Source organism: Cavia porcellus, unplaced genomic scaffold (assembly GCF_034190915.1).
Source record: "Cavia porcellus strain 051 isolate PalLab524CR breed Dunkin Hartley unplaced genomic scaffold, mCavPor4.1 scaffold_6, whole genome shotgun sequence".
Taxonomy (NCBI): Eukaryota; Metazoa; Chordata; class Mammalia; order Rodentia; family Caviidae; genus Cavia; species Cavia porcellus.
In genome coordinates this window covers 73,996,272-74,021,037 of record NW_026947489.1, presented here as the reverse complement: position 1 = coordinate 74,021,037, position 24,766 = coordinate 73,996,272, and the positions used below count along the sequence as shown (strand labels likewise).

Below are 24,766 nucleotides of genomic sequence, written 5' to 3'. Positions count from 1 at the left end.
TTTCTTTTCTTTTTTTTATCGGTACCGGGGATCAAACTCACGACCGCCTGCTTGCAAGGCAGGTGCTTATGCCGCTGAGCTAAATCCCCAGCCCCTCTTTTCAAATTTTCTTTTTGCAGTACTGACAATTGAACCGAGGGGTTCCTCACTGAGGTACACTCCCAGCGCTTCCTGACCGCCTTCCAAATTTTGTGAGACAGGATCTTGCTAAGTTGCCCAGGCTAGGTTCAAACTTCTGAGTTTCCCAGAGTGCTGGATTACAGGACCACCATGCCCAGCTCTCAGTTTCTTCCCCAGTGAGATGGCAATAAGAGCCCTAAGTTCCATGATACTGCCAGAGGTTCTCAAAAAGTCACTACAATTTGTTCAGCGCCACACAATCAGAGGGAGCTTCTGGTCTTCTCCATCACTTTGTCCTTAGTGGGTATTTATCTCACACAGGGCTGACGAGATAAAATCCTAGCAAGCCCCAGGTGGTAAGAATGACTAACTTGCTTGATGGCAGCTCAGAGGTCCCCCAAATTCAAAGGCTCAGAACTCTCCTGGGACCAACCCAGTAGTGGGAAAGTAAGAATGCTTTCCTGTCCAGTGGAGGGTTAAAACTGTCCTTTGGGAGAGAACTATGGCTGAAAGGAGTGGAAATTTGGGGAGCGGAAAAGCAAGCTTGGGGGCACTCAGACCTTCACAGTTCCACAGCTGGTCAGCCAACAGCCACAGGTCCCCTGTCTCCATCACAGTCCTGAGGATCACTGTGGGGCTAGCACTGGAGCTGCTAGGTCTGCCCATGCCAGTCACCTGTCCTCCTAGGCCACCCGGTGGAACTCAGCCTGTTGGACTTGGCAGGTCTGAGTTCAGCAAGCTGGAAAGAGGCAGCAGGCAGCTTTCAGAATGAAACCTGGTTTCCTAACCCTTCCGGCACAGTCATTCATACCCGACACACTGAAGCATATTTTCAGTCACTTCACAGAATTTAAAATGCACCTCGAAGGCGCCAAGAAACACCAGCTTGAGGATTAACTCTGTTCCCCAGAGTGTGGGGTGCCTCATGCTGTGTCATCATTGCCATGTGCCATGTGCCATGACTCACGGTGGCCACCACCTTCACAAGATGCACCTGCCGGGGATGTGGGGTCTGGAGCAGCCTGTGGCAGGACGAGCACCCCCAACCTTGCAGAAGTCGATCGGAGCCCCGAGCTAGCTCCAGCCCTGCTGCTGGCTGGCTGCATGTTTGTCATGGGTTCATTTTCTGTGCTCTGGGACCTGTGAAAAACAGGGAAAATCACCTGTCCGTGCATCATATAGGGTTTTTATTTCAAAGTCCCAGAGGGATGAATAAGGACTGGGTGAGCATCACAGGACCGCACACCTCAGAGACAGGTTGGAGCAGCAGTGACTGGTGGTCCTGAATACAGGAGCCCCTCCAGCACTTTGCAGAGGAGACAGCCCCTCGCTCCCAGCCTGCAGTAGCACCCATGCATAGACTTCCTCCTATCCACCCTCAGAGCAACGGAGACCCAGAGAGTCAGGGTCTTGTCCAGGGTCGTGGCACGTACCAGCACAGAGCTGGGCTAGGACCTAGGCACCTTTCCTGGAGGCTTTGTGCCCTTCCTAGGGCACAGCTGAAGTGTGCAGAGGTGGGCTCAGGGGAGGAAGACCCTTCTCGGTGTCCTGTTTTGGAGGACCTGAATCCCAGCCATGGCTCTTCCTGCCACTCTGTGGGGGTAGAAGGAGGGTCTCGGTGCACACACAGAAGTGGGCCGGGTAGGTTGGAGTCTGGGGCTGTGTTCCTTGGGGAGGAGAGTAGCACAGCCTTCCAACCCTGAGGGAAGTGGAGGTCCAAGCCCCTCTTCTTAGGCAGCCCTGCCTAGACTGACTGAATCAAGGGGTCAAGAAGCTATTGGAGCCAGAGGCTTTCCAGCAGGTACCCTTGTTTTGAGGCGTAGGCTCCTTCTTTGCAGGTTGTGCAAACACTCCAGGGTCAGACCCTCGGCGGTCTCCCTGTCTCTGCCTGTAGTTGGAACTAGATGGAGGGCATTGAGTAGGTATTCAGGGGTCCCACTTTCCGCACTCCACCCCCAACTCCGTAGCACTCCGCAAACTCCTCCGGCTCTTCGCGGGCTGTGCGTCCGCGCGCTCCATCGTGACTGCGCCCTCACCAGGCGGGTGGGGCTCTGCGGCCAGCACCCCAGTCCCGCAGCACGTGCGGGGCGGGGCTGTGGCCCGAACTTGGAGCTGATTGGGCGCGGGCCCGGTGGGCGGGGCCGGGCCGCAGCTGTCAGAGAGGCGGTGGCGACCGCGGTTAGTTGGGTTGAGCAGTGGCAGCGCCGCAGCCTGGGCCTGAGCGCAGGAGCCGACGGGGCCCAGCCAGGATGGTACAGCGGCAGCCCCGCGGCGCACACACGCACTGAGCGGGCCCGAACTGGGGCCCGCGCCCCCCGGACCCCCCGCGCCCCCCGCCGCCCCGATCCCGGCCGGCATGATGTGCCTGGAATGCGCCTCGGCGGCGGCGGGCGGCGCGGAGGAGGAGGAGGCGGACGCGGAGCGGCGGCGCCGGCGCCGCGGGGCACAGCGCGGGGCCAGCGGTAGCGGTTGCTGTGGGACGCGGGACACGGGTGGCGCTGGAGTCGCGGCAGTCAACGATGAGGTGCAGACGCTGTCGGGTAGCGTGCGGCGGGCCCCCGCTGGACCCTCCAGCATCCCCGGAACCCCAGGCTGCGCAGCCGCTGCCAAGAGCCCCTGCGCACAGCAGCCCAAGCCGGCCAGCCTGGGCCGCGGGCGGGGGGCAGCCGCCGCCATCCTCAGCTTGGGCAATGTGCTCAACTACCTGGACAGGTACACCGTGGCAGGTGAGCAAGTGCCCCACCTAGCCCGAGGACAGGGCTCCTTCTCCCCAGGGACCCCAGGGAGCTTTGGGTCCCAGGCCCCTATATCCAAGTGTCTAAGGGCCGGCCCTCTGCACAAGCACAACAGGGAGAGTGATGCCCCCGTGCTCTAGGGTCCAGCCCAGATCCCCGCCCCCACTCAGGGCCAGGGGTTGGAGGGGTCCCCACCCCGGAGCAGCCGGCTTGTCCTCGCCAGCCCTTGACAGCCCATCCGTTGTCCTCTTCTCCGAGTCCCCTCTGCGTCTCTCTGCGTTCTTGCTACTGCCGCAGGTTCCCGGGCCTCTCCTCTTCCTTTAACCCAGGTTTTCTTTACGTCCATGGCCCGTCAGTTCCTTCCTTCCTTGGCCGCCTCCACCCCCCTGCATGCGTGCTGCGAGTGTGTGCGTCCCTTGCGGGTGTGCGCCGGGGGAAATGGAGTGTGCGCCGGGCAAATCGAGTGTGCGCGCGCGTGGCGGCGCGGATATGTGTGTGTGTGTGTGTGTGTGTGTGTGTGAGAGAGAGAGAGAGAGAGAGAGAGAGAGAGAGAGAGAGAGAGAGCGCTTGCGAGCGCGTGGCTGACAAAGGCCCCGGCCTGAGAGGAGCTGAGGAGGGGCGGGGCGGGTCCGCGGGCGCCTGGGGACCCAGGATGCGGTTTGCAGCTGGTCACAGCTAGCAGCCTGGAGACACCTCCCCCTGCTCTATGTCACTTGGGGCCTGGGGCAGGGCATAGGCCTCTGGGGTTTAAGAGAGGTGGCTTTATTCTCTGTATCTCTGGGAATCAGCCATAAGTATGGGATGAAAGTCCACAGAACAACTGGCCCCTAGTTTCAGATTTGTCACAAATGTGTTTGGTGTATGACCTTGGACCAGTCTCAGGGCCAGTCTCAGCTTGTGTTTAGATCTGATTCCCTGTGTTTGAGCTGATCTGTCTCTGGGCCTCTTGGGACAGTGCGGTTCTGGGATTCCCTTCTGCTGGCTCCCTTCTCTGACTTGTCAGGGTTAAAAGGTGGAGACCTGCCCTAGATGAGCTGCCCCTGTCTGGGAATGATGCAGCCTAGGAAGAAAGGAATCTGGTCAGTCTGGCACAGGTGGAAGCTCCCTACAGCAGGAGAGCAGTTCTGAGTAACTGGCATGCTGGCCAAGAACCTTCCTGAGGGCTGTGGATATAGCTCAGTGGCATAGTGTCTGCCTGGCAAGCGTGAGGTCGTGAGTGTGATTCCCAGTACCAAAAACAAACAAAAAACAAAACCCTGCTTGGGGCTTGGGGTGGAGCGTGGTGGGGAGAGGGAGAGAGGTTTTTTTTTTTCTTCTTTCTTTCTATAGATTATGGAGACAGCTTTGGGATAATTGGGGAAAAAATCGTGATGTAAGGCCCCACCTAGATGCCTCTTTCTAAGCCACAGTCTTCTGCCCTGTTGAATGGAGTTTTGTGTCAAGTGAAAGGAAGAACTCTGGTGGAAGGGCAGAGGCTTCCCTGTTCCCCCATTCCTGCTTGAAAACCCCACGTCTCTTCATCTGTCCACTGGAAAGAGCTGGAAGTAGACAGTGACATCAGTTTCTGGACTGGGCTGTCCCCAAGAGACTCCTACCTTGATCATGGTGGGCAGAAGCATTGTGTGCCCTCCAAGAGGATCAACCCTATGGTGCGTGTGCCGTGCTGCCCAAAACCCAGAAGCTCAGGTGCCACCCTGTGTGTGTGTGGGGGGGAGTCAGAGAACCCTGGGACCTGAAGTCAGGGCAGAGCAGGCTTCTGATGGGAGAGCTAAGGCCCGTGGATGGCCTTTGCCGTGATGTTCCAGAAGCTGGACAATAGGTCAGATATGCCAGTAAATCTGCGTGTGGAGAGGTTTCCACCCCCTCTCACATAAGGAATGAATGTGCTGTTTCTGGCAGCTGGTTTTCCCCCCATCCCACCCCCTCTGACGTTCTTCAGAGAACTGACTTCGCCCAGGGCACTGAGGAGAGGGTGGGATGGAGAGGTCTGGTCCCCCTACCAGAGGTAGGGGGAGACTGTTGGAATGGGGAAACAAGATAGCACATTGCTGGTGAGTTGGTCATGTGGGCAGAGGTAAGGAGTGGTGGCGGGAGGGTGTGGAGCAGTGGGGAGGAAGGCCTGGAAAGCCCTGCGCAAACACTGACTGGACTGTGCATCCCTCCCTGCCCTGGCCCAGGGTGGGAGCTCCTGCGCCTCTCCACCCCCAACACAGCACACACGGATTTCCTCTCCGGATAGGCCTGGCTCCCTCTCTCTTATGGTGAACTTCCCTCCCCTGCCCCCAAGTGCAGTTCTGAGGGGTATTTAAGTCTCTCCATAGTAAGTCTATGGCTGCACACAGCTTGTGCCAGGGCCCAAGCCCACCTGTCGCCTGGTGGCCCAGCTGGGACTGACATAGAGAGGCTGACACTCCAGTGCTCAGTCGCCTTTGATGTTTGTGCCCTCCTGAGCACTGAGAACTGTCTGGCCCAGTGACCCTCATCAAAGGATGTGTGAGTTCTCACCCTTCTTCTTTACATCTGTCTTGTACGGTTTTCTTTTTTCATGATACAGACCAGCCCAGTCTAAAGGGAATATAATACAAGATTTGGAATATTAATTCCAAACTTTTTGGTAGTCCAGTCAGATTTTAAAGAATAAAAGGAAAAAAAGTAAAAGAAATGTGTGCAATTAATGTGGTTTATTTAACCTAATCTATCCACCATATTTCAAAATGAAATCCATCTAAAATTTATTCCTGGCATATTTTGCATTGTTTTTCATACTGTCTTGGAAACCTGGTGCACAGTTTACCTTAGCTAGGGGTCACTGGACAGGAGAGGTCTCGAGTCTTTGCTACCAGAGCTGGAACCCAGGCTCCTCTGCTTGCCAGCTGTGTGACCTTGCAGCCATTGCCCGAGCCTCTGTGGGATAATTTCCCCTGCTCCACCTCACAGGCTGTGCAGAATGAATGAGAGTGGATCCAAAGAAGCACCTGGGATAAGGCCATATGCTCAGGACTCTGCAAATGTCAGCTGGCTTCACCTTTGACCAGAGGCTCAAGCTGTGCCCCAGGCCAGGGTGCCCTTCCTGTTTCCTCCCCCTTGTGCCAGTCCCTTTCAGACTGTCTTTCAGATGGTTCCTGCAGTTGCCTTTGGGAGCCCTTCTCTTCTGCACCAGGACTGGTCTCTGTCCTGGGAACCCCAGTAGCTTCTGCCTCTTCCCTGGCATTCCCAGCACCACCCAGTGATCCAGTTAATTATGACCTTTCCTCCTTCCCATGAGAACCCCCTGAGGGCAGCTGGCCTTGGCCCTAGGTAAGGAGGGTCAGGCTCCCATTCTTTCTCTCAAACCTTGCTTCAGTTCGGTGAAAGAGTGGTAGCCCAGAAACTGCCTCTAAACCCTTCTCTTCTTGGGCATATAGGAGCACTGATGCCTAGAAAACAAAAGCACTTAGCGAGGTCATGTAGCCCACCCCAGTGCAGTAGCTCTCTGGTCCCAGGTTTCTCAGTGGAGGTGGGGCACCCCCTGCTCCTAGCCTGGAAGCTTTGGAGACCTGTGGGATGGGTTAGCAGCCCGCCTGGGCAGACCAAGTTCAGTCCAGTTTAGCCCTGGCAGCTTGAGCTCCCTTAGGGCACAGGGCTTCCTTGGCCCTTGCTGGCCAAGCAGCTACTGACTCTGCATTCCGAGCCCACCTATGGCTGCAGGTCAGAGAAGAGAGGAAGCCCCTCAGGTAGAGTTCTTGAGTCCCCCACCTCTTTCCCAGCTCTTTCTGCTGCTGCAGAGCCTCCTCTGCCTCTGGGCACCCATTCTGCCATCTGTAAAGTAGAAGCAGGGCTGAGGGTGTAGGTGGAAGCATTTGGTTCCTGGAACCAGGCCCAGCAAGGAGCGGGCCTAGGTCCTAATTACGGTTGGTGAATGACTATTTGAGGACTGAGATCCTTCCCCGACTTCTCTGGGGCACCTGTTCCCTTCCTGAGACCTATTTTCTTTCCTTTTGATCCAGCTGGTGACATACAGGGTCCCTGGAGCTGGGCAGGGTGAGGCTGGGAAAGAGAGGCAGAGCCTTGCCCTGGGGGAGTCCTTTGCTGCCAAAGAAGCCGAGATTGGTCTCCATGGCAACCACTCACTAACAGAAGCCCAGAAGGAGAGATGAGCTCAGGGACCCAGCCAGTAGCGCAGGGCCCTGTGGGCTGGGGGCCCTACCCCAGGAGCTGGCTGGGTGCAGATGGAGGGGTTCTGGATCAGGGCTCACTCGCTGTCTTAGTTCATTTTTAATTCTTCCAGTTGAGTCTGCCCAGAGCTGACAGATGGGGAAACTGAGGTGCATGGTCTTTCGTAGGGAGCGCGGTCCCAGTCTTAGTGGCTCTGTGACTTTCTCTGGATAAGGGTAAATTACAGTCCTTGGCCTACAGTGGCCTTGTCCTGGGGCTGCCACGTGTGCACTGGGGGGAAACCTGTGCTGATGTCTGGGGCGAGGTACCCCGAACACCTTGCAGATGGTGTCTACACCCAGTGAGCCCCGAGGTCCTCAGTGCCAGTGGCCTGGTGACTAACTATAGCTGCTTATCCTCTTCTTCCTCAAGGTAACTTCCTGCTGCTTTGGCCAGCAGCTTGGCTGTGCTGTTAATTTGTCACAAGAAATGCCTGCAAACTCACCTGTGTGGGATCCAGGCCTATCCCAGCTGTGATTGGTGCAGCCAAGTGGGTCAGAGACGCCCTCACAGAACTGCCCAGAGGTGGGGAGCACCCAGTGCCTTCCTGACCTCCATAAAAGGAAGTGGCCTAGCTGTGGGGGCTGGTAATCTGGAGGACAAAAGGGAGATAAGAAGAGGGAGGCAAACAGCACCCCAGCCTCACCCCCAGCCTTCTGGGGCTGCGCTTCCTGTTGGGCCCTCAGGGTCTTTTAGACACCTCGCTTTGCCAGATGTTGGCAGCATCTGTGTGGCTCACGCCGAGCTTGACCTTCTCTGATTTCTGAATCCACAATAGATGATTTTGTCCTTTTTTGCTGTGATCAAGTTCTTCCTTCCAAGGGTGCCATGGACTATGCGGTTGTAAGAGCTCCTGCCTGCTGGCCCTTAGCTGTCCTCGAATCTCCTTTCCCAGCTCTGGCTGAATCCTGGAGCTGCAGATGCCAGCCTGTGTTTCCCCTGGTGAGCTAGGCAGCATGGTGCTCTCATTCCAGGACGTCTTCCCAGTCCTCTCGCCAAACTGCCTCACTCTTGGTTCCATCTCCATTTTCTGTCTCTGCCATAGCCCCTGTAGGGTCACCATCTGCCTCCAGGCTCGAGGGTCTGAATGTCTGTGGGCCCAGCTTCCAAATGAAGTTGGCACAACCTTGAGAAGCCAAATTGGGTTGACCCATCCTTGTGACTCTAAAGCATGTCCTTTTGGGTGAAAGGACACTGCTGGTTTGGACACATGAAGGACCAGCCCTCCTCACTGAGGCCAGGCCTCTCTGCTGGTGGCAGGTGCTGCTCTTTTGTTTTGCCCAGGGTGCACAATGAGCCTCAGGGCTTCTCCTCTCCAGGAAGGAAACAAGAGGAAGTCCCTGTCTGCCCAGTCCTGGCCTTGACAATGGGGCCGCCCCACCCCCAAGACGGGCAGAGTGCTTCTGTACATTCAGGAGGGCACGGTGATGGCTTTGTCCTGTCTCCTCAGGCACAGAGCTGGCCCCAGGTCACAAAGCGAGGCCTCATGAAAGCAAATGCTCTTTTCTTGGTCTGGTCATCTCTAGGTGGCTGGGAGGCGGGTGAATGGTCCTGGAGACGTGGCTGAGGGCAGAGCCATTTACATGAAAACAAGACATACTCGAGGGTAATCTGCAAGTCAGAGATTGGAGACTGGGGACTGGGTTCTGATCTCCTACCTTCCTCCAGTCCTCTGCCTAACTGGAGATCTCGCTTGGGTCCCCTGTGGCCCAGCCCTAGCCCTGTGGTGTCTCTGTGCTTCCTTCACTGTCAAGCTCAGATTGCTGAATGGGATTCTGGGAGGCAAGGAGCCTCTGTAAGCTGTGAGAGGCTGTGTCCGGCAGAGGTGGCTTCCTTGGCCAGTGACTGTTTCAAGCACTCACGTGAAGATAGCTAGTGTGGGTGTCCAGGGGCCACTGGCTGGAGCCCATTTCTGGGAAGGTGCTGGGCAGCATGATGATGGGAAACACACCAGGCTTAGGGCACAGGCCAACTCCTGCCTGATTCTTCAGTCTCTGTACCAGCACCTCCCAGTCTGAGTCCTGCTCTCAGTGGGAGCAGGAGTCCTGCAGCAGTAAGTCCAGGCTGTGTGGACTTGTGGACGTGAGCTTCACCATTCTGAGGTCTCTCACTTCTTCCCCACCCCTCTGCTCCTGTGCTCTTGTGTTATCCTGTGTCTATGGCTCCACCAGTCACACCCCTGAGACCATGATAAGACTGTGACCATTTTGTCCCTGGCCCCTGAGGTCTAGCAGAGTGCCTGGGCCCAGCCAGGGCCAGGGAGGCTGAGCTGGAAAGCAGCGCCTATGCAAAGCCCCCAAATTGCTAAGGCTGAGTCTGGTTCCAGGAAAGTTGGCCCCAAATGATAGGCTGGAACCACAGCCCAGAGGCCTGACTGCCGCCCCGCCCATTCTGGGCACACGGCAGTGCTGGGAGGAGGGGCTCTTTGGGCTCTGGGGTGGTGTCTCTAGGGATGATGGGGTCTGCAGACAGGGCTCTGGGGTGGAGAAGGGTGTTTCTGAAGATCTGGTCTATTGTCTTGTTCTCACAGAGATGACCCACAGGCTCCTCTGGCACTCATCACCCAGATATGTGTAGTGGTGTGGGCAGCGGTCAGCACATGTAGGGCAAACCCAGATGAGTTCACAGGTGACCCCGCCAGGCTGTGTTGGGATCCACGGTCACCTATGACCATGACTTGGCGGAAGGGCAGGTGCTGTCACTCAGTGTGTCCCTGCAGGATGTGGCCCTGCCTTGCGCTGTGGACTCAGGCAGGTACAGCAGTGTAGGCTTGGAAGCCTGGGTCCCTGGGCTGTGGGGTGCTAGCAGGGCCAGGCCGTGGTTTCCGGCCTTCACTATCCTAAGCCAGGTCAGCAGAGCCGGCCTCTCGGGCCTCTGTAATTACCGGGGTGGGAGCTGTGGCTGAGTGCTGGAGCAGGGGTGAGACTCAGAGTGAGCCAGCGCTGGGGCCTCTGCAGAAGGACTGGAGTCCCTCTGAGAGGGACTGGAAGGAAGGCACAAGGCCCAGCCCCTTAGTTCCGTAGGCTCCGTATTTTTGAGTGTCTGCCCCCATTTTGGAGAAAGGAAAACTGAGGGGAGAATTCTTTCTTGTCTGAGTTCCCCCTGGTTCCTGCCACGGCCCTCTGATGACAGTTATTGAGCGCCTAGTACACACCAGACACTGGCTGACCACTTTGCATGGACTGACCTACTTAAACCTCAAAGCAACCACGTGAAGCAGGTCTTGAAATTAAGCCATATTACTGAGGAAGAAAGTGGGTCAGAGAGGATAAGTAGTTTGCCTAAGGTCACACAGCAGAGAAGATGGAAAAGCCAGAATTTAAACCCATATGGTCTGGTCCTAGAGCCCATGCTCTTGAGAATTCAGCTAAGCTATCTGCCCCTCTGAGAGAGGCTCTGCCAGGGTAAAGTGGGGTGACAGTAACGTGCTGGAGGGCAGCAGGCCTGGACACCAGGTGGCTGCTCTGACTGCACACTGTCTGGACTTCACACCCAAGGCTGCTTTAGCTGAGGCTGCCGAGGTTAGTGTGGCCTTCCTCTTCGATCCTGTTCTTTCTGAGGATTCTGTGATGCCAGGTTAGATGCGGCTGGAGGAGGGAATTGGCCATCATGGGTCTTGTGTCCGGACTCCACTTCTCTGGGGCTGCTCAGGGACCCATAGGAATGAGGGTGTGTTCTACGAGCATCTGGCTCAGTCAGGGCCAAGGGTATCCTAATGTGGGGTCTCTTGACATTACAGGGACCCCAGATCTGAGATTCTTCAAGGATAGAGGGGTGTTGTAGGGGACCTGACCTTAGTTTTTTTTTTTCTTTTTTCTTTTTCATTTTTATCGGTACCAGGGATAGAACTCATGACCGCCTGCTTGCAAGGCAGGTGCTTATGCCACTGAGCTAAACCCCCAGCCCCTGGGACCTGACCTTGGACCTGGGCCCTAGAAGAGGAGGCAGATCCTGGCAGGTAGACTTGGACATGCCAGGAAGGGGACATAGCAGTAGGCAGAGGTTGGAGACACAGGGGCAAGTCACAGGCGGCTCACATTGGCCAGGTCAGTGGTTTCTGATCACCTGAGCAGAGCAGCGCAGAGCATTTATAGGTTCTTTGGTCTCAAGTTTAGAGAGGGTGATTCCACAGTTCTGGGAGGGGGACAGGAGGCTATCTAATATTTTTCTCGTCTTTTTGAGACAGGGTTTTGCTATACAGTTCAGGCTGGCCTTGAACTCACTTTGTAGCCCAGGCTGGCCTTGAGTTGTGGTGATCCTGCTGTGTGCTAGGGTTACAGGTGTGCGCCACCATGCCTGGCCATCAATCTTTCTTGTCTCCATGTTCTCAGAAAGAAATGGAGGTCCAGGGAGATCCAGGGTCACAGTTAGTGGTATTCCCCTTAGCCTGGCGTGCAGGGCCTCTCTCCCTCTCTTTCTCACTCTCTCTTTCTCTGAGTGTCAGGGGTAGGGAGAGCTGTGGCTGGATTAGACCAGATCATGGGGGCCCCAAGTACTAGAAGTCTGGGGCCTATTGGGCAGCAGTGGGACGCCACACTAAGTGCCACTGGCAGCTGCACTTGGTGATCTGATGTCCTCAAAGCAGCCTGGCACGTGCTAAGCACTCTATCTGCATTGCTGTGTATGTTGTTGTTAGTAGTAGTCGTAGTGGTATTACTGAAACAGACGCATGGGCCAGTGGATCTTGAGGAAGTCATGGCTGATTTCGAAGCACAGCCTGAGATGACAGCCACTGCACCATAGCATTAGCTCCCAGAGACCAGAAACTGCCCTGAGGTTCTAGGGCCCCAGCCCAGGACCTGAGCCCTACTTGGAGATTCCTGAGGATTCCATAGATGGGGACAGGAAGGATGCAGATGAGCCAGCAGAGGCAGGGGCAGTGAGGCAGCCAGGGAAGCGGCAGGTGGCAAAGAGAGATTGTCTGGAGCCTGTTCCTGGAGCTGAGGGAGGCAGGAGGGGTGCGCACCTGACCCGGGCGCCCAGGCTGAGGGTGGCAGTGCTGCTGCTTGGGGCAGGGGGACCAGTGGGAGGCAGGACTGGAGGTCTGGGACGCTGAGGAATGGAGGGTGAATGGGTCTGAGGGATACACCGCTGCTGGCCGAGGGATGAGGCAGGTGAAGACCCAGAGGCTGGGGCAGGGAACTCTTGCAAGTGTTTCCACTGGGAAGAAGGTGTGGGAAGGAGGGCCGGCCGAGAGACAGGTCATGCCGTCCTCACAGCTGGGACGAGCAGCTGTGAGCACAAGTGTGGGCTACTGCATGGGTGCCAGGAGCCAGGAGAGGCCGGAAGCCCAGGCCGGCCAAGCCAGGGGGAACCAGTGCACGATGTTTGCTAGGCTGGACGGGAGCGGCCCCCGGCACCTGGTGTGTGTGTGTATGTGTGAGAAAACTCAGGAGTCCTGTTGCTCCAGAATGTGTCTTTGGAGGAAGCTCCTGCGTCCAGAGCCTTTCTGATGTGGATACGGAGGGGCTCCGGAGTGGGGGGGCTTGCCGTGTGCTGCAGAGGGAGGCTGCCCTGACTTGGGAGCCCTGGGCTGGTGGGCTGAGACCTGGCTTGGCCTGAGCTGTGGGAAGCTATTCCTGGGCGGGAGGCCCGTCCTGTGACCCACCAAACCTCAGCCTCCAGGAAACAGGCTAAAAATAAGGCTGTGGTAATGCAGGGAGGGCCCAAACCAGGCTGGAGTCCAGAGGAAAATGTGAGACGACTGGCCGAGCTGCTGTGACACACGCGTCCCGTGCCCATGGCCAGGGGGATCTTGCCCTGCTGCAGCCATGGCTCCTTCCAGGCCTGGAAGAGGGAGAACAAGGCTTGAAAGGGAACCCAGAGAAGGCCTGAGAGGGCCTTGCTCCCTGGCCTCTGCTTGAACATGGCGGTGGGCCCAAGGCTGTGCTCTAGATGGCCGTGGGCAGGTGGTGGAGAGAACCCAAAGCTTGCTGTGTCCTGGCTCTAGCCTGCCCAGGAGTTCTGGGGACCTTGGATATCTACCTGGCTGTGAGAAATGTTTCTCCTCCTTCTAAGCAGTTCTCTGTGGTGGTGGCGGGGTGTCGGTTCCTGGAGGCAGAGGCAAAGCTTGGCCTTCAGATCACTGAGTGGGAAGGTGACCAGTGGGAAGACTGCCATGTGCCACAAGGAAGAGGCAGGAGTGCTGCCTGGCTATGATGTGGGACATCCCTGTGATGGTCATTTTGATACCCATCACCCCTGCTGTGGTGACCGAATGTCCTCACCCTTTGGGCTGCAGGCAGGGGCCCGTCCTGGGGCCCTGGGGAGTTTTCACTTTCCTCCAGCTCGGCTCCTCCTTTCATCCACTCAGGGCCGAATCTGTGATCCTCCTCAGCCTAGTTCTGCTGAGGACCTGCAATGGCCGCTGGCCTGCTTGTGACCACTTGTCTGCCTGTGCACCCACCCACAGAGAGTGCCTGTGGGCTAGCTGTGTGTGTGTGTGTGGGAGGCAGAGCAAGTCTTGGGGAAGCAAGCTTTGGGGCCACAGACCTGATGTGGATATTGTGAAATATGTGTTCTATCTTCTTCCCCTTTTTTGGCCTTGAACTCCTAAAATGCTTGAATCTTCAAAACCATCAGTATCTTTTGTATGCTACTGAGCCGGCAGGCCTCAGGTGGCGTCAGCCAGGGAGCTGCATACCAGGAACCTGCACAGGATTCAGTCCTGTCTGCTGCCTCCCTGACGGGAGAGGAGCTGAAGGTTAAGCTGATTGCCCTGGGCCAAGGATTCAATCAATTGTGTACATGTAAGGAAGCCTCTATAAAACCCCCAAATGACAGGTCTGGGGAGCTCCAGGGCAATGGACCACTTGGAGACTCCAGGAGGGTGGTCCTCATCCCTGAACTGGGGAACCTCTTTGGGATAAACAGGTGGAGGTCGCTGTGTTTGAGTCCTGTGAGCTGCAAACTAAGCAAAGCCACGGAAGGGTGGTGGTGGGGGTCTGATGTAGTCCTAGGTGGTGAGGAGCACATGTCAGACACCCCTGGGCTTGTGTGGGTGTCCGCAGCGGTGGGAGCAGGCTGGGGGCTGAGTCCACTTTCAGGACCTGATGCTGTCCTAGGTAGATGGTGTGGGGCCAAGCTGGGTTGGAGGATGCCCAGGTGATGTCTTCTCCAGAACCCATTGCTGTTTGTTGTGTGGGGGTCCCTCCTACCCCAATTTGTCCACAGGGGTGTCTGTGTTATAAGAGTATAGTGGGTAGGGGCTGGGGATTTAGCTCAGCGGCATAAGCACCTGCCTTGCAAGCAGGCAGTCGTGAGTTCAATCCCTGGTACCGATAAAAACGAAAAAAACAAAAAAAAACAAACAAACAAACAAAAAAGAGTATAGTGGGTAAAACGGAGTTTGGATTTTTCCTCAGTGTGTTCTCAGACCTGGTTTCCATTCTCACCCCCAAAACCTAATGTGCTAGTCAGGTGTAGTGGCACACACTATTCCCAGAACTCAGAAGGCTGAGGCAGGAGGATTGCCATGAATTTGAGGCTAGTCTGAACTCCATGGCGAGATCCTGCCTAAAAAAACAAAACAAAACAAATCAAAACACCTTAATGTCTGTGTGACAAACTGCATTGTCTTTTTTGTTTTTTGAGATAGGGTCTTGCTACGTAGTTCAGGGTTGGCCTTGAACTCACTAGGAGCTCAGGCTGGCCTGGAACAGGAGGCAGTCCTCCTGTCTCAGCCTCCTAAGTGCTGAATATGAATGCAACCTTTTGTCTTGTGTGAGCCACACCAAGTAGTGAGGAATTGCCTCAGGTTCCCTATGAAATACATAATATAAGCCAGGCATGGTGGCTCATGCTTGTAATCCCAGCTCTTGGGAGGCTGAGGCAGGAAGATTGTTGCAAGTTTGGGACCAGCCTGGGCTACAAAATGAGCTCAAGTCCTGCCCAAACTGCATGGTGAGACCCTGTCTCAAAAAGACAAAAAAAAAAAAAAAAAAAAAATATATATATATATATATATATATAAAATATACTGTATAGAAGTAGCAAAAGTTCCTTCTTCATATTTTACTTATTATTTTATGAAATAACACAAGAAGCCCACATTAATAATTAATGAGGAAACTTGTCTGTCACAGTGCATCTTGTCATCACAGGTGTTGCAAGAGCCCTGGAGCATCTGACACCTGAGGGTTTTGATTGAGGCAGGTGGGAGGTGGGGTTAGCACTTTGCCCTCCCTGCACAACTGCCCCCTGTCACCTGTGCAGCCCTTGCTTGAGCACAATGCAAATGAGTCATGAAAATCGTTAAAAATCATATCACGGTGATAAAGATTATTATTTTATGGGGCCAAATTACTAGCTGTCCAGGGTCTATACAGCCTGGGAGTGCAGAATTGGACACACCTTTATTAGGGCCTTGATTCCTTCCCTCCACCTTCTTCTTCTTTTTTGAGACAAGGTCTCACTCTGTAATTCAGGCTGGCCTTAAACTCACTATGTAGCTCAGGCTTGACTTGAACTCACAGAGATGCTCCTGCCTCAGTCTCCCAAGTGCTGGGATTACAGGTGTGTGCCAACCATGGCCTGCCCCTTGATTCCTTCATATGCAAAATCACAAATACTAATGCATTTAGCAAGGACATAAATGCCATCCATCTAGCCAAGTGTGGTGGCACAGGCCTTTAATCCCAGCACTAGGAAGGCTGAGGTAGGAAGATGACTGTGAATTTGAGGACGGCCTGGGCTACAAAGTGAGTTCAAAACCAGCCTGAACTACAAAGTGAGACCCAGTCTCAAAAAACCAAAGGAAAAGAGAGACATACACAGAAAGAGAGAGAGACAGACACACAGAGAATGACAGCAGACAGCAGGCAGACAGATCATCAGTAAAGGTTCACGGTACCTACAACTTTTATTTTTGTGTGTGTGTGTGTGCCAAGGATTGAACCCAGGACCTTGCACTTGCCTGGCAGGCGCTGATGCTGCTGAGCTGTGTCCCCGGCTTTGGTACCTGCAGCTTGGTTGGAAGCAGTAGCTGGTATCTCTTAGCTCCCGGCCACAGTGGGTCACAGTGGGTCCCAGCGGTCCCGGGAGTTCAGCTGTGTGTCCCAGTTTCCTCCTTTAGATTTACCTGACCTCGGGGCAAGTGCTGACATTAGTAAAGATGGAGAGAGCAAAGCATTAACCAGCTGAGGGTGGCAGGAGGGGAGAAATCACGGAAGGCTTCTTGGAAGAGGAAGGCATCTGAACCAGCCTTGAAGGGGTGGCAGCTAGGGTGGTGCCAGAAGAGGAAAGGAAGTGTGTGGTGGTAGGGATGACGGGGTGTGTGGTGGAGAGGTGGTACCCGAGAACTGAGGCTGGAGTGCTGGGATGGCAGGGCTCGACCTACAGCCTATGGCCGGTGAAGGGCTTGGGCGCTGGGGAGCCACAGCGACAGTTACTAGGAAAGAAGATGTGGGCATCTGAGGCCCTGGCTCAGGAGAGGCAAGGGGCTTTGTGGCTAGGAGATGAGTGTAGACAGCTGCCCACAGGTCCCAGTGGGCCTCTGGACTCCTGAGGCTGGGTTGGGGAAACTGGGGGGTCCCACTTGGTGGCCCTGCCATCCTCAAGCCCAGGACTGGGCTCTGGCTTCCACATCAGAGGCCAAGACCATTGCCCCATCAGCCTTAGTGATTAAGATGCTCCCCCAGCCTCTGCTATGGTAATCAGGGCGACACACTGGGCATTCACAGGGAGAACGCTGGTGTCCTTGGGACCTTAGGCCATTAGGGCACTAGCTGATGCGCACCCTGCAGCCCAGGAAACTGCTCAGCACCCCAGCCTCATTGGGTTTGGAGAGGGACAGTGATATTCCATCTCACCATACCTCGGGGGCTCCCCCAACCACCTGACCAGACTCTCAGACAATGCTCGGAAACCTGCTTTCTTCCCTTTCCCTCTTGTGTGACTCTGCCCGTGGCTTAACTTTCTACACCTCAGTTTCCTCGCCTGTTGAGCGGGATACAGCAGCCTCATTGAGCTGGGTGGCATTAAACAAGAAATTTGACACCTAGCAATGCTGCTGTTGTCCTCATCATCACGAGGAGCACTGGGAGTCCCCCAGCGGCCGCCTGCCGTGTTTCTCCCTCCTTCTTCCCTTGCCGCTTCCCAGTGCAGTTGTAAGGGAGGGGGCCGTGGCCTGTCCTGCTGTTCTCAGAGATAAGCCAAACTGGGGCCTCTGGGGGCTGTGGTGTGCACGGACTCAGGGGCCTGGTTACAGGAGGTGGAAGGGGTCCAGGACCCTGCTGGGCTCCCAGATAGCCCCGGCTCTGTCTGTTGGTAGCTGGGGTGGTCTAGGTATTCCAGTTGCCCCCTTGCCGGGCAGGCTCCAGGGGAGAGCAGAAGCAGCCAGGTCTGGGGACAGGAACTCCCCTTGCCTAAGAAAAGGAGCCCTGGAGCCCGCCTGCTTTTCTGTCTACCCCGGCTCCTAATTCTGCAGACTGGCAGTGCTGGTTGTAAGCTAGAGCGAGTTTGTGTGTGTGTATATGTGTGTGTGTGCAGGTGTGTGCTTGTGCACAGGTGCAGGGAGCCTTGTGAGTGTTGCTATGGGTTGTTCCCACTGTCTCCCCAGCCCAAGGGCCACCCTGTAGCTTTTAGTGGCTGCCCATGGCTCTCTAGGCTGGAGGCTTTGTGGCCTCTGAGGGCAGGGTTGTCCCCATTGCTTCTGACCCAGGATGTGATCCAGTGTTGGGCCACACAGTGACATGATGGGAAGATGGACTGCTGCCCCCAAAATAAGCACAGGAAGCCCTGTCCATCTCAGTTCCTCAGGCCACTGCAGTGGCTGAGGGGTGGGATGCTGTCCCTGCCCCAGTGCGGGTAGGAGAGAAGCTCAGCCTTTATAAAGTGGGCTGGCCCCCTGGGTAGGGCAGGGGTTACAGCACAGCAGGTGGGAAGGACTGGGCTCTACAAGGTGGGAAGGACTGGGCTGTGACTGGGCACAGACTGGGGGGAGTGGAGCGATGGGCACTGAGATGCCAGCCATCACCAGTAAGCACTCTGTGTCTCCCCTGCAGGCGTCCTTCTGGACATCCAGCAGCACTTTGGGGTCAAGGACCGAGGAGCGGGCTTGCTGCAGTCAGGTGAGGGTCACCTCTCCTCTCGGCCGCTTGCTTGGGTGCTGGTTCCTCAGTCCTCCTGTCTTTCCCCCTATGTCTCTCTCCCCAGTCCTCGCTCCTGGAATGAACCAGGGCTTTGCACCATGCCCCCAAATGAGACTTTCCTGAGCCTTCACAAAACATATGCCAGCTGCCCTAAAATGGGCTATGGGAGACAGCAAAGGGCCCCACCCACTGAAGACACCCTGCTTTGGGCCCTGGGACCTCATGGGCACCCAATGATGTGCATTCCTCCTTGAACTTGGTGAAGGGAGCTCCTTCCATCAGTAAGTTGGGTGGTGCCCACAGAGCCTCAGAGACCGTGCTCCCCTTACGCCCCACCCTTCACTCCTCTCATGGCTACCGGTCCTAGGAATCACTCTCAGATGACAAAGTGAGGGCCTGGGACTCAGACCCCCTTTTCCCTGGATCCCAGCCCCAAGTCTCACTGGGCTGCTGTGCACTGAGCAGGGGCCATGTGGGAGGCCGTGGAGCAGGTGGCCCAGCTTGTCAACCTCTCTCTGGAGAGAAGCCATGACCCCTTGTCCCTGCCCCACCACTCTACGGCCTCAGAGCCTGGTGCTTGTGCCTCCCTGGCCTTGGCGCTGGCTGTTGCCAAGCTGGCTGCCCTTGGCACGGACTCTCAGGTCGGGGTGGAGCCTCCAGCCAGTGCCATCCCCCAGGGCCGGGGCAGGAAGTCTGGTCTTGACTTGGCTCCAGCCTTGCTGCTGGACTCCAGCCTGGTGCTGCCTGTCCCTGGGCTTTTGGCCCTGGAGTTCCTCTGGCTATGAGGCCCAGTTCACTGCATGGGAGAAAAGCCGTGGTCTTCATTACAGACTGTGGACCCCTTTCCCTTCCCCAGCTGTCCTGGGAGGGCGGGGTGGAGGAGCCGCTGGGTCCAAGAACTTGCTTGACCTGTTCAGGTGGCATTCCGATATGCACAAGCCTTCTTGAGCTCTGAGAATGCCAGAGCCACTCCTCTGGCCACTTGTCTTTAGATCCCTGGTGGGGTCTTTTTGGCTCAGAGACTGAGGACGTGACAGCTCGAGGGCTCAGTCCAGATGAGTGAGACTTACAAGGGTAGGGCAAGGATGTACGGTCCAGTGTCCCCTGGGTTGCCGGTCTTGCGCTGTCAATATCACCACTGCCCAGTCCATGAGCCTAAACCCCTCCTCCGCCTCTTCCTGGGCCTCCCTGGCTGGGCTAGAGTAAGTCAGCCTGCCTGCATCACCAGTGATCAGTGCATACTGGGAAGGTGGGGTCCTGGCCAGATGGGAGTGTGGGAGGCAGCAGGTTGCCAAGCTGGTGAGGGCAGAGCTGCCCACCTCCCACCCTGTAGGGCCCCTGAATCACTGGAGAGCTGGCCTGGCCTAAGTCTCATTCCCTCTGGCCCAGGCCTTGCCGTTTGATCTAGAGGGGGGCTGTACCCTAAGCCTCCTCCATCCAACCCTCCCAGCACATAGTCAGGGCCACACACATGGAAAGCATGGGCCACTGATCCTCAGGCAGGTGCGAGGGTCAGTACTCCTGTCCCTTCTGCAGTTGTGTTCCAGGATGACTTCTCAGCTTGAGAGAGAAAGGAGTCAGAGTCCATACTTATCCCAGGTGAGCTGGCTAGGAGTGGGAAATTCACCCACGGACATCCCAGGCTCCTCTCTCAGGGACACTACAGGCTCCTTTGCTGGCTCCACTGGTCAGATGGGAGAGAGAGGTTCAGAGAGGCAAGCATCTTGCTTAAGGCCTCACAGTGAAAGAGGATCAGCTTGAGATAGGAACCCAGAAGGGGCCTCTGCTGGGGGGCAGGTGGGGGTTGCATGTTTGGTATCTCTATGTCCCTGGGGGATGTTTCTGGGACATGGTGAGAATCCCCAGAATTTGCAGTCTCATGAGTCCTTTGAGCCCATGATCTTTACCCTACCACCCACCTCTGGCACGGCTGGGGCATCTCTCCCAGTGTCCTGACCCCTTCAGTCATCTCAGCTGAGAAGCCAGTCCAGCTAGACCAGGATGTGACTCAGTGGGCAACGAGGCAAGTCACCTAATTGGCCAGGCCCCCAGGCCCCCGTCTCTTCCCCAGCCGTGATAAGGTCGGATCTGGGTGGAGGGCGCCAGCCGGGTGTTGGTGCTTGCCCAGATCAAAGGGCCAAGGTGAGAGCAGGCTTCCTGCTTATTTGTGGGCACCAGGGGCTGTGGGGCCAGGCGACAGGATGGGGAGCACCTGAGGGCCAGACTTGGGCCTGCCTTGGGACCAGAGCATAATTGGCATGGGAAAGGCACACTTCAGCACCTACCTGGCTTGCCCGAAGGAGCCACAGCTCAGCCTGTGACAGCTCACAGCAAAGCCACAGCTCATGGGTTTGGCCACATTTGGAACCTGCACAGCCCATGTCGAAAGGGTGGGTGGCCACTGAGCCTGGCGCACTGCAGCCCCTGTGCTAGGCTCAGCCCGTCATCAGATACAACACCTCCATCTATCGGAACAGAAAATGGACCATCTGGTCAGCACTCAGGCACTGAGTGGGGATGAGGGTGGGAGGCTGGCAGGTGGAGGGCATAGGGTGTGCATCCAACGATGGCCTGAGGTAGGTGAAGCCTTCCCCGAAGAGGGGAGAGTTGAATGGAGTTTTGAAGAACAAGTTAGAATTCGTTCAGGAGAAAAGGGCTTCTGGTCAGTATGTCAGATTCACTAGTTATGAGGAAACATTTCCCCCTCTCCAAGTTAGAAAAATATGTGAGGCAAACATGTTTAAATTACACAGCAGAGCTCGAAAGCTACAGCAGCAGGGAAATTCCCAGGTGCCAGAAGCAGAGTGCAGTCCTCAGAAACTGGAGTGAGAGTGGGAATCAAGGCCGGATGATGCCGAGGATTCAGGGGTGAAATCTGTCTCAGAAACCTGTTCAGTGTCCTTAATATTAGCACTTTTTCACGGAAAGTTTCAAACATTCATAAAAGTAGAGAGAGGTACTCCCATGTGTTTATTACCTGCCTCATCAGAGTCTCTCCAGCCTGGCCCAAGTTCCAGGCTGAGCGCCCCTGCACTCTGAGGACTGGGCAGAACCTGGCGGGGTCCCAGATTGAAACTCCCCCCAGAGGGCTGGGGATTTAGCTCAGCGGCATAAGCACCTGCCTTGCAAGCCTGTGGTCATGAGTTCGATCCCTGGTACCGGTAAAAAAAAAGAAACTCCCCCTAGAGTCCAGGCACGCTCTCTAGTCCCAGGTGATGCCCAGGCTGGCGGTGGGTTTGTGGTGCTTTGTTGTGTGGCTGGTGGCTCCTTTGTGAACCTGGCTTACGCAGAGAACTCAGCCCTGGACCCTGCTCCTCCTCACAGGCCAGGCCTCCACTCCTTTCCTTGCAGAGACAGGGCATTCCATGGCATCCCAGCAGAAGGGAACCCCAAAATGCTCCGTGGGAAGTTGCATGAGCCAGAGCCCGCATGGATGCCAGGGACAGTTTTCTCTGGAGACAAACACAAATTCAGAATTAACAGAACACATAGAAAATGTATCTTTGTAAAATGCATCTGCTGGTTCCCAGCATGGGCTGAAGAGCCGTGGACCGAGGACTCCGCTCTACTGCGGAGCTTCCTTCCGCCTCAGCCCCATAGAGACTTGTGCTAAGGGACTTCAACATCAGAATGCTTAACTTGCCAAGCTCAAAGGATAAGAATGGTGCATGGGGGGGGGGGGGGAGGAGAACAGGGAGATGTAAAAAAGACCTCAACTCAAAAATTCTGGCAGTGAAAAATGGAACTAGGAAAATAAAAAATAAAATAAGTAGATCCAGCTGAACAGAAAATAAGCAAATTCGCAGGCAGATCTGAGGGCCCTCAAGTAAACTAACCAGGAGCCAGGACCAGGGCAGGGCTGACTGGAGGTGGAGTTAAGGTCTTAGGGCAGCGGGAGCCAGAGAAGGGTTGTTTTTTTTTTTTTTTTTTTTTTGTCTTTTTTGTTTTTACCGGATCGAACTCACGACTGCCTGCTTGCAAGGCAGGCACTTACGCCACTGAGCTAAATCCCCAGACCCTGCCAGAGAAAGTTTTAGAGCAGGGCCAGTGCATGCAAGATGCATGTGCCATGATGTCCTCTCTGTAGTCCAGTGCTGGAGGCTGGAGGCTGCTCAGGGCTGGGGCTTGGCACCAGGAAGTGCCAGGATTGGAGTGGGGGAGTAGGGCAGAGTGGGGATGGAGGAAGAGCCAGCTCAGACTGAAACCAGACAGCGGCTCTGTGCTGGGCTGTCCTTCAGCCTTCCCTCTCCCCTTGGCCAGGTTGGTGACACCCTTACTTCGGGCAGACTTAGGTTTCCTGTGACCGTCCTCCCAGGTGCCTGCTCAGAAGGAGGCCCGAGAACCTTACTCATCCTGAACTGGAGGAGCCTTTGCAGGGCTACAGCTGAGCAGGGTGTCCAGGAAAGTGATCCCCACGCTACCTGAGCATGGTGGGCTTCTGGGCATTGACAGGGCCCTCGGTCCTGGTCCTTCCCATCAGCAGGGCTGGCTGCACTGTCCCCTGGATGGCAGAGCCAGGCCCTGCCTGCCCCATACCTGCCCGAACATCCTCCCTGTCTATAGGAGTGGACAATGGCGAGTCTTCCCTAAATAACAGGTCAGTTGGAGCCTGGACTTCATAAACACAGTCCTGCTTCAGCCCAGCCCAACCCCGAGGCAGGGGCAGAATGCAAGCTCCAAGGTGCAGCGTGGAGCCTAGGGCTTCCCTTGCGCTGACCTGTCCTTCCTGCTCCAGGACCAGGGTCAGACAGGCCCTGTGTGCTGAGGGTGGCAGGCTGGAGGCACTGGGCTGCCCAATCGGGACACAGAGTCCCTGGTGGGGTTGCCTGGGGCTTCTGGCTGCTGCCAGCACCTGAACTCTGGGACCACCACAAGGGTTAGACAACACCTCAGGCTTGTCATCCATCTCCTGTCCTTCTGATGACCTTGAGCCTGCCCCACAGGGGGGAGGGAGTGAGGCTTGGTGCCTTTGTTCCACTGCCACGGTTGGGCTGTTCCAACCCTGCCCACTTTGTCTGTGGCCCCTCCTCTCCATGTCCCCATCCTGGCTCCTTGCCCCACAGCTCCATTGTCCTAGACCTGTGGGCTCAGCACACGTGAGCTGAGCGAGGGCTTCCCCACACCCCAGCCACAGGATGTCCTCGTGCGTGCGAGAACTTCTGGGAAAGCCACCCCTACTAAAATCCAGGCAGAACGACCAGTCTGGCAGAAATCTGTTCTTAGACAACAAAGATCATGGGGTTGGGATGGTGGACAGGGGAAGCTTCTAGCTTGGGCTAGTCTTCACTGCCTGTGGAGCTGGTTGCTCGCTGGCTGGGCCTCGGTGTCCCCATTAGACATGGTCCCATGTGCAGGCCTTTGCTGGAGTTCCTCCTCCTACCAGAAGCTACCCTCCCTCCTTTTTCTGTCTGACTGTGTCTAGGCCCCTTTGCTGGCCTGTGGAAGAGACCCCTGAGGGCCTGGCAGGGTCCTCCCTGCTGCCTGCCCTGAGCAGGGAGTAGAGGATAAGATTGCAAGATGCAATCTATCTCCCTCTCAACCTTGGATTCCTTGTCTCCAAGGAGAAGGCACTGAGGGCCGTACAGGGGTCTAGGTCTCTGCCTGAGCTAGGTCACCTGGAGCACATTCTGCTGCTTCTCAGGCCTCTATTTCCCCAGCTATAAAATAGGTACAGAGTTGGGGGACTCAGTGAGCCTGGGTCATGCTGGACTGGCACAGCATGTGCAAGCAGGAGGCCAGGAGACCTGGGGCAGCGGTGAGGGGTGGTGCTGGAGCTGGACAGCAGGGCTGCCCGTGCCTGGGTCGCTTGTCTCCAATCCTCTTTATGTCCCTAGCATGCTTTTCTGAGTGCTTCCTGTTGTCAGAGAGAGCAGGCCATGGTGCAGCTCTGGGCCTGGGGGCTGTGAGGGTCTGTCTCCCTCCATGGCCTCATCTCCCTCTGTTTCTTCCATGGTCTCCTCACACTGCAGCCGGACCCCCTTCCGTGCTGTCCCAGCATACTGGGGACCTCTTGCTGCCCAGCCTGGCAGTCTGGCGTGATCTAGAGCACAGACGCAGGCCTCAGACAGTCAGCGTTTAAATTCCAGCCAGCTCCACGCTCACTTCATTCAGCCACTGCTGTTCCCCTCGTATGATGAAGATCATAGTGAGAATCATTATTAAGAGATAATCAGTGCATGTGTCAGGGGGATTCTCTGGGCCTTGCCTTTGTAAGTACTTTATAAATGGTAATTGAAGTATAAAGCATTAAACCTCATTAACCATTATATAGTACTGCTTATATGATTCTGGATTTCCATGTTATTAATTGATATGAAGTAGTATGATAAACTCCTGCGCATGCTTCAATGCCCAACTTTGACATTACTATCTCCACAAAACCCTTCTTCACTATCCAGCAGGTTTGGGTGCTCCCTGCTTATCCCCCAGCATTTGAGCATTTTAAGCTGGGCCACCCATGGATGTGCTCGGCCCCCTGCCAGACAGGGAGCAGCATCTCCTCCGCTGCGTCTGTCCACTCCCTGCCTAGCACACACAGGTACACGGAAAGCAGTTGTCCTCTTCCCCCGACACATGTGAGTTCAGATGTGACTGAAGCCCCCTCCTGCCCACATCTCCTCTGCTCTG

General features: G+C 55.9%; 1 protein-coding gene across 8 annotated transcripts in view; it reads left to right on the top strand.

The window, feature by feature from the left end:
- LOC100729353 (SPNS lysolipid transporter 2, sphingosine-1-phosphate) overlaps positions 1-24,766 on the top strand; it is a 90,249-nt gene that overhangs the window by 51,100 nt on the left and 14,383 nt on the right. For 7 of the 8 annotated variants that reach the window (XR_010048198.1, XR_010048197.1, XM_063251006.1 and 4 more), the window contains one exon: positions 18,053-18,118. Coding sequence is in view for 6 of the 8 variants with exons in the window: in XM_063251006.1 (XP_063107076.1) it covers positions 18,053-18,118 (66 nt within the window). In the remaining 2 variants the exon portion in view is untranslated. Of the gene's footprint in view, positions 1-1,276; positions 2,847-18,052; positions 18,119-24,766 lie in introns of those variants that run through there. The other variant, XM_023565010.2, reaches the window with a different exon arrangement.